This window comes from Alligator mississippiensis, chromosome 10 (assembly GCF_030867095.1).
Source record: "Alligator mississippiensis isolate rAllMis1 chromosome 10, rAllMis1, whole genome shotgun sequence".
Lineage (NCBI taxonomy): Eukaryota > Metazoa > Chordata > Crocodylia > Alligatoridae > Alligator > Alligator mississippiensis.
Window position 1 is genome coordinate 3,740,903 of NC_081833.1, and position 8,774 is coordinate 3,749,676.

The window sequence follows — 8,774 nt, forward strand, 5'->3', positions numbered from 1 at the left end:
TTTATATGTCTGGTTATAAAAACTTTAATTAGTTTTGTTTTTTAAAATTTTAGGCTAAATTTTAGAATTCAGAATTAAATATACTTTACTGGTTCCTATGTAAATATTTACAAGTTATATTTTCGTCTTTCCACCTTTCTTTAAGTTTTTTCAGGAACTGGAACTACAAGGTATTTTTCTTGATTATGTAAAATTCAACTTGGAAATAAATCCCATGGATCTTTCAAAGCTGACTGTGAGTATTGTATATATGATATCTTGAAATGGAAAGGTCTCCAGGATGGTACCCATAGAAGAATAGTTCTTTGTAAAAACACTAAAAGGATACCAGAAAATTGCCATGGCTATTATTATTATTATTATTATTATTATTATTATTTATTTTTTTAAATCTTTGGCTGAAATCATTTGACCTTTACATATTGTCTTTTATATTAGCTTATCCTGTAATTTGACTGTTTTTGGCTATTTAAAAAGAAGAGATTAAAGGAACTTGATTAGAAAAGATGTTTTTGGTTGGTAATAGCAACATGTCAGAGCTTCGATATCATTACATCATGTGGGTTTTGGTTATTTTTTCTCTTTTGAAATCCCTCTTGGAGACCTTCATTGGCCATGTTTAACTTGTGTACTAAAAACATTTTGATTTCTCTTTCAGTGTTATCTGTCACATGTTAGTTTTATTTTGGATCAGTATTATATTGTAAATATTCTGCATCAGTGTACATAAATGATTTTACTAAACTTAAAAGGCTTCCGGCTTCTTTTGTTCAGATGAACAAGGGAATGTAAATCTCCACAGAACAGAAAGAAGGAAGAGGTAGTCTTGAGACCTGAAGCCCAAGGGCCAGATCTGGCCCATGAGGGGATTTTATCTGGCCTGTGCCAGGTCTCTGCCCCACCTGGCCTAGGCACGGGGGTGCAACTTGGGCTGTGGCGCATGCACCTGGTCCTGCTGCCCCGGTACAGTGGCCAAACTCAAGCTTCCCTTTGGTGGCAGCTCCTTCCTGCTGCTGCTGCTGGTGTTGCTGCCACCACTGGACATTTATAATTTAAATGATAAAAATATATATTATAATGATAAATGTACATTATAATTCCATGTGCACGTGTGCACACCCCCACTCCCAAATGTCCCTTATGGCAGTCTGCAACCACGTTCATCCTGTCTCGTCAGCCAGAGAGACGATCGCCATTCTCTAACTACCCTGCCAATATTATAGCCCTGTTTTAAGTGCATACCATCACACATATATATAACTTCTTAATATCTGCTTTGGCATTTTATTCTCCTTTAAAAAAGAAATTCTGGTTTGGCTGGTGTGTGATGATAGTGATGCTGTCCTGGGATAACAATACGGGGACGACTGAAATGATTTAAACTTCCCCTGGTCCTCAACCGACCTGAGCAGCCCTACTGTACCGCTACTCCCCTCGGTGAGGGTGTGAGAGCGGTGTCCGACCGAAACCCCAAGAGCGGTGCTGCCTGATTCATTGCTAATGTGGACCTTTTTACATTTTTTTTAATAACACTGCAGTAACTGATGCAGTTGCTGGCAAAATGGGTGGTAAGGCCCAAGTGGGGGATTTCAAAAGTAAATGTTTTAAGCTGAAGGCTCTGATTTTGGCCATTTTTCTTCACAAAAATGCCCCTTTCAAAACGGCTGCCTCCTGAGAGCAAAGCGGAAGCCGCAGGCAGCCCTCGGCTACCATTTCCCAAACAGCCCACGAGGGAGAAAGGTTGCCCTGAAGAGAAAAGGACAGCGCGCCCGCCTGTTTTTCCCAGAGGGAAAGAAGCCATGCTGCCTCGGGGAGTCCTCTCGGCACCTCTCCTTACAACATGCCCGGAGAAGAGGGTGGGGGGGATGGCAGGCATCTGAGGGGTGGGAGGCTACAGGCAAGGGGAGCAGTGTCGGGGTGCAGGTGCAGGAGCCAGAGCCTTGTCTGGGAGGGTGCAGACTTGGCGAGAGGGGACTTAGTGCCATGGTATGTGATGGCTAGGAAGGGGTCCCTGAAGGAAACAAATATGGGACATGGGAAAACTGGAGCACATGTTGGATGCACAGAAACACATGTTGAGAACTCAACCGGCATCCTGCCTTTCCTAGTCTTTATACCTCCGTAGCAAGGCACAGATAACACAGAACTCCTACAGTTTGAGCAAAAGTAGCCCTAAAATTAAGACCGAGTATTATTAGTGAGACCACAGAAGCCCAAATTGTTCCAGCCTTGGTCTGAAACAGAGAAGTTAAACCAGTAGGCCCAGAGAAGTGAAGGCGGTCTCAATTTACAGTACTCAGAGCTGAATTTGAAGTGCAGAAGCTCAGGCTGGCCTTTTGGTTAAAGGTGGGGGTGGGTGGTTGCAAGACAGTACTTCGGAGTAAGAAGTAGTGGAGAGGGAGACATGCCTCTGTGAGCTGGTCCAACACCTGGGCAAGTCTCAACTACGTTTTGATCTGTCAACGGATACGTAGAACAGGGCAATTTGAGGAGTGACAGTCTGTGCGGGGAAGTGCTGAAGTGTGGGATATTTGGCAAAGGGATTACTCGCTGGGAACAAAGAAGGATGCATAAAGAAATTCAACTGATTGGCAAGTGCTGGATAAAGAGCTCTTGCCAGGCAGTAACACGTCAGGAAGAGTCCTCGCCCCAGAGAGATCAGCTGCTCAAGGTTTAGCTGGGTCCAAAGAATGAAACAGCTGCGAGGAGAGATTTTGGTCACAGGGTGCGCGAAGCATTTATTGAGCCTGTACTTGACACGCGTCTGAATAATGTCTTTGTATTCCTTCATTCCTAAGGATTATGCTGGATCTGGAGCAGCATCTTTAAAGGGTCCTGACGATAGTTGCTCAGAGGAGCCTATGCTGACGGTGTTAACTGGTCCTGCTCAATGTCTTAATATTTGAAAGACTAGCTTCCTGCCATCACGCCTCCCACCTGAACTCTCCAAGTATTATGCCCATTTTATAAATGGGGAAATGAAGCACAGTGACATTAAAAGCAAACTCCTAGCCCTAGATCGCAAAAGAGCAGCGAGGAGGAGGATGCTACGTATAGGAGAGTGTAGGGATGCTTTATTGTATCTTCCTCTTTTTTTCTTCCATTTTCCCTTCAGTTGATGAAATTCCATTAATGAGATGCTAATGCACCGTTTATGTGCGGAGAGACTGTGAATACTGGATATGCAGTAGCCTTGAACAGGATTTTCAGGATGGTGCCCGGCTAATTCTTCGTAAAAATGCTAAAAGCATACCAGAAAGTTGCCATGGCTATTCTATTTTGATTTTTTTTTTTTTTTAAATAATCTTTGCTGGAAATCATTTGACCTTTACATATCTTCTTGTATATCTGGGTTATCCTGTTGTTGGCTATTTTTTAAAAAAGATTAAAGGAACTTGATTAGGAAAGAGGATGTTTTAGTTTGGTAATGGCAATGTGTCAAAATTCTGGTATCGCCACCTTATGTATTTTTTCCTTTGAAGTCCTTTTTGGAGACCTGTGTGGGTCACGTTTAACTTGTTCTTTGTATTAAAAAACTTTAATTTTCTTTTCCAGTTTTATCAATCACATTATTTTGGACCAGTATTACATTGTAAATATTTTACATTAGTGTACATAAATGATTTTACTAAATTTAAAAGATTTCTGGCTTCTGTGTTTCGTAAATGGGAAGTCACATGGTTTTTTATAAAAATCAGCTAAAATAAACCATGCAGAATAACACAAACATAGAATATGTTTGTACTCGCAGCATCTCAGGGGTGCTACGAGTCTTTATTCTTTGTAAAGTGCTTTGAGTAGCTCACAGGAAAAGGACTGTATTTAAAGGTAAGCTACAAAACTAGGCCAGACAAAGCACCTACAAAAATACAGTAGGTATCAATCTTGCACTGGTAACGGTGGGCAAATAAAATGAAACCTCTCTTCTTGAATTACTATGGGACCTACTAGTAGGTGCCAGTAGCATGCACTTAGTAAAATACATTTAGTCCCATTCCTTGAGAGTATCTTACGTGATTTAGCTGTTAACTGATAAAATTGGGGAGGGCAAAGACTATGTCTGTACTCCAGTAGCTACGGACACACGTAACTGTAATAAATCTCACCTCTCTTTTCACACCCGGTAACTCACCCTATAAAGGAATCCTTGGAAACCATTAATTCTTATCTCCTTTTCCCTTTAATATACAGATGCAAAAATATCCTTGTTGTTAAACAAAACCAGGGAGGAAAGGGCAGCACTGCATGATTCGGAGTACCCCTAGCTGAGAGTTTGGGACCAGAACAGTGTTTCTGGTGAGAACCTATGGAAATGTTGCAATGCAACATTTCCAATAGAGCTTTGTCCGAGTTTTTGATCCACTCCGGCTGTTATCCCACTCTCTGATGTTTCTCCTTGCCCCTTGGGTTAATAAACTCATAAAATGTAGACTATAACACAAGGAAATATATCAGCTCGATATTGCCAGAGCCCTAGTCGAACACAGCCAGAGGAGGGGATGACGTCGATCGTCCAAAGCTGTACTCTGCCCGATCTCGTTCAGATACAGAAGAACCCAAATGACCAAACCTCACCTCAAAACAAACTGCTTTCGTGCCCAGGTCCCACTAATCGAGTGTGGCCCAACGGGTGTGTCAGATCCTACGCGAATGCCTCTTGGCTGGTGGAGGGAATACATTTTAAGGAAAGAAATTTCTGTTTACAATTAACAAAAAAAAAAAAAAAAAAGGCAACGTCCAATAAAATAGTTAATGAGGAGGCCCGAAGAGCCGTCCGTGCTTCGGCCCAGCGCCCCGCGCCCGTCTCCGGCCGTGGAATGTTCACGTTCAAAGCGGCACAAACGGAAACGGGCGCCCGTTGCGCCATTCCACGCCAGGACTGCAACGGGACCCTCCGAAACCAGCTTTTTCCTCCCCTTGTTTTACAGCACCGCATTTCCTTTCGTTTTGCTGAGGCTTGTTGGATTTTCTATGCTATGTAAGTAATTTTAAAGGGCTTTCTGGTTGGCCTTTTTCTTTCAGGTACGTAACGTTTGCCCCGGCGCTAGGGAAATGCTTTGGAAAGTACGAGGGTGGGGAGAGGCCCACAGAAATGTATTTATACATGGGGCAGAATACGCTATGTGTTACCTGCGGCTGTCCTAAGAGATGAGTAAAAGCAGGTGGGATACAGCTGTATCGTTACAGCTAAGTCGAGGAGGGAAGCAGCCGGCAGAGGACATGGAGAGAAATTGGGAGAGGCATCATCTATTTTGCTGGAAAACCTTGGGCTATGATGGCTGAAGGCATCTCTCTGTGACCGACTTGGTGGTGGTGCACTCAGTCTAACTTAACACAATGTTTCCTTTCTCTGCTGCAGGTTGGGAGGCAGTGCCCATGGATCAGATCCAGAGGCCAGTAGGACTTATGCGGCCGTGGCTCAGAGCAGGGGGTGGAGCGCAGGAGACCGGGGTGCTCCTTGGATTGGGAGTCCCTATTATGCTCCTGGGGCTGCTTCTTCCCAGCACAGACTGTGGCCCGCATCCGCCTCCAGGATTTGCTTCCTATGAAGTAATTGTTCCAAGGAAGTTTGTATCAAAGGAAGGAAATGCTGCCAAGGATGAAATGTCCTATGTCATCAAGGTGGAAGGGAGGAATCAAATTGTTCACCTGAAGCAGAAAAAAAGATTTATAGTAAAAAATTTACCAGTCTACACTTATGACCCCCAGGGGAGGCTGCTGGTAGATCACCCCTCCATTCCAGAGGATTGCTACTATCATGGGTACGTAGAAGATAGCCCAGAGTCTCTTGTTGTCCTCAGCACCTGCTCAGGACTGAGAGGTTTGCTCCGGATTGGGAGCTTACAGTATGGCATTGAACCTGTGGAGAGTTCCTTGATATTCCAGCACCACCTCTATCGAATAGGGGAGGCCGGTCCTGAGCCCGCAGCGTGTGAACTAACAGATGGAGAGAGAGAAAAGCAAACTGCTGAAGTGATGGAGGCTAGGAAGCATGCATCAAAGAAACCTTTTGTATGGGGGCAGACTAAATACCTAGAGTTTCTAGTAGTGGTAGACAAACAACGCTACGACTATGCTGACAAAAATATGACTAACGTGGTACTGTCAGTGATTGAAGTAGTGAATTTGGCGGATGAATTTTTTTCTTCCCTTCGTCTTCGCATTCTGCTGACCGCGTTAGAGGTTTGGACAGACGACAATCCAATCAAAATAACAAAGAACGTAGCTGAAGTTCTGCATAATTTCAACATTTGGAGAAAAGCTCAGCTACTCGCACGTGTGCCACATGATGTTGGACACCTGTTTTCATTTAACGATTTTGGAAAAGACCAGCAGGACAAATTGACCGCAAAATCCTATCATTACAGTGCCTGTGACCGGTCACGTGCATCAGCTGTGGTATCATTCATCAACAGTCCTGTGAAAAACTTTGCTTTGCTTGTTGCTCATTTGCTGGGACACCAGGTTGGTATGGTGCATGATGAACAAGCATGTGCATGTGGCAATTCATCTTTCTGCATCATGGACCCAGCTCGTAGGGAAGTCTATCAATTCAGTAACTGCAGCGAGAGATACTATCTTAACTTCATGCGTCAAGGCAAGGGAAACTGTCTGAATAACCTCCCAGAGACTGGGGTATTTTTTCTAATGCAGCGCTGTGGTAACCAAATTGTAGAAGAAGAAGAAGAATGTGATTGTGGCTCTGAGAAGCAGTGTAGAAAGGACCCCTGTTGTGATCACACTTGCAAAAAAAAAGAAGGGGCTACTTGTAATGTTGGAAAATGCTGTAAAAATTGCCAGCTTCTTGTAGAAGGGACAAAATGTAGAGACACTGTAGGCGAGTGTGACCTGCCAGAGTTTTGCAACGGGACTTCTCCATATTGTCCGGAGGATACGCACATACAAGATGGGACTGTATGCAGTGGTGATGGCTACTGTTTTTACGGGAAATGCAGTAGTCACAATATACAATGTGAAAAACTCTTTGGCAAGCCAGCAAAAGCTGCTCCAATAAGCTGCTTCAGAGAAGTGAACATGAAAGGGGATCGGTTTGGCAACTGCTGGGATGGTGGGGAAAATGAGACATTTGAGAAATGTAAACCAGAAAATGTATTGTGTGGGAGGTTACAATGTGTGGATGTTAAAACGCTACCTTGGTTGGAGGAACACGTGACCATCATTCAGACACTTGTTAGCAATATCTGGTGTTGGGGCACAGACTATTACTCGCTGGCAGAGTCAACTGATTATGGATTAACAGAAGATGGTGCAACATGTGCTGCAGACAAGATATGTTATAATCAAACATGTTTCAATCATTCAGTATTGCTGCAATTATCGTGTTCACCTTCTTCAACGTGCCATGGAAGAGGGGTCTGCAACAATAATGGGAACTGTCACTGCAAGGATGGCTGGGCCCCTCCATTATGCCAGTTTCCTGGCTTTGGAGGAAGCCGTGACAGTGGGCCTCCACCAGTTTCCAAAATAGGAATTCTCAATTTGATTATGCTTATTATAGGAATAGTCCTTGGTGCTATTGCTATAATTGTTATCCTTGCCGTTCTAATATTTAGACGTGCTGCTGTAACGCAAGCAGTTAGTAGAACAGTTCAAAACATTCGGTCTAGAACTCTGTCTCCCCCGAGTGATGATAGGAGCCCGCAGAAAGACGACACAGTTTAGCTTCACGAAGAAAATACAGAACGGAAAGTCCACTTTTTAGGGGGTCTCTGAGCAGTTGTGGAAAAGACAAGGCATTCTTAAAAAAGAACTGACAGTTTCAGATAGTTTAGGGGTTCACATAAAGTTACTTTCTAAACGCATACAATCAATTTTATAATTTTTAAAAGGAGGTGCAAAAAAGTATGACTCCTGTTGTCACACAATTTCTTTTTTTTTTTTTAGTCACTTGTAGCATGACAACAGGCAAGGATTTCTGTTTCCTCAGCCTCACAAGTGCAGCACATAGGCAATATCTGTTTCCACCCTTTTAGAGATATAAGCAGTAATAGCAACTCGATAATTCCCCTTGTCGTTGCTCTGATTACTGCTGACAGCATTTAAGAAGGGTATCAGACCATTAGTGCTTAATACAGGTATAAGGTGGGGCCAAAAGAGAAGTCCTCCTCCTGAACAGGATGCAAAGAGACAGTTGAAACAAGGCAAAATTAGTTCACAAAAGTGAAAGAAGTGGAAGGACCATCATTTGGGGTTACCTGGTATTGCTTTGCCATGGCCTGGCAGTTCCTACTAGAGCATCTGTGGATCTAGATTACTAGATCCCGAGGGTTCCCATGAAATTGTTTTATTACCCAAAACTCCAGTGTTATATTTCTATTTTTAAATAATATTTAAATAAGTTTACTTTGCATAGGAAGAAAGAGATGTTGGCAAATAAACAACATGAAAGTTATCAAGTTTTTAAGGTTTTTCTTTCTAGCTAACTACAGAATATGGAAGAAAAAAGTTAAAGTAGGACTTCAGTAACTAACCTGAGTGCATGCATGACCACATTGTATCTATAATGATGTATTTAAAAGGTTTGAAAAAGGTGCATCTAAGACTCTGGGCCCTTTGATGTTAAATACTGAATTATAACCCACCTGATCCCACCAAACTCCCCCTTCTGCAAAAGCCAGGTACAGAGAGATCCTATGGAGCATGCTGAAATGTTCAGTTGACAGGTATTTGTAAGACACAGGAGGAGGGGAACTAGCTCCAGAGCTTTAGGGGTCTTCTCTGAGAATGTAAATTAACAAACACGTAAACTCACA

General features: G+C 43.0%; 1 protein-coding gene across 1 annotated transcript; it reads left to right on the forward strand.

Annotated features, from left to right (window-relative positions):
- The first annotated feature begins 850 nt into the window (after positions 1-850).
- On the forward strand, positions 851-8,413 carry LOC102559793 (disintegrin and metalloproteinase domain-containing protein 20). Its single transcript, XM_059713384.1, has 2 exons — positions 851-4,978; positions 5,360-8,413. The coding sequence occupies exons 1-2, from the start codon at positions 4,753-4,755 to the stop codon at positions 7,681-7,683; spliced, it is 2,550 nt and encodes an 849-aa protein (XP_059569367.1). The 5' UTR covers positions 851-4,752; the 3' UTR covers positions 7,684-8,413.
- Positions 8,414-8,774: the final 361 nt, after the last annotated feature.

What these genes read in the sequence shown, in the direction of transcription:
- LOC102559793 (XM_059713384.1), top strand. Translation starts at nt 4,753, where the DNA reads ATGAGGAGGCCCGAAGAGCCGTCCGTGCTTCGGCCCAGCGCCCCGCGC. An exon ending in TGTTGGATTTTCTATGCTAT is followed by an intron (nt 4,979 to 5,359) that starts GTAAGTAATTTT and finishes TCTCTGCTGCAG; the next exon opens with GTTGGGAGGCAGTGCCCATG.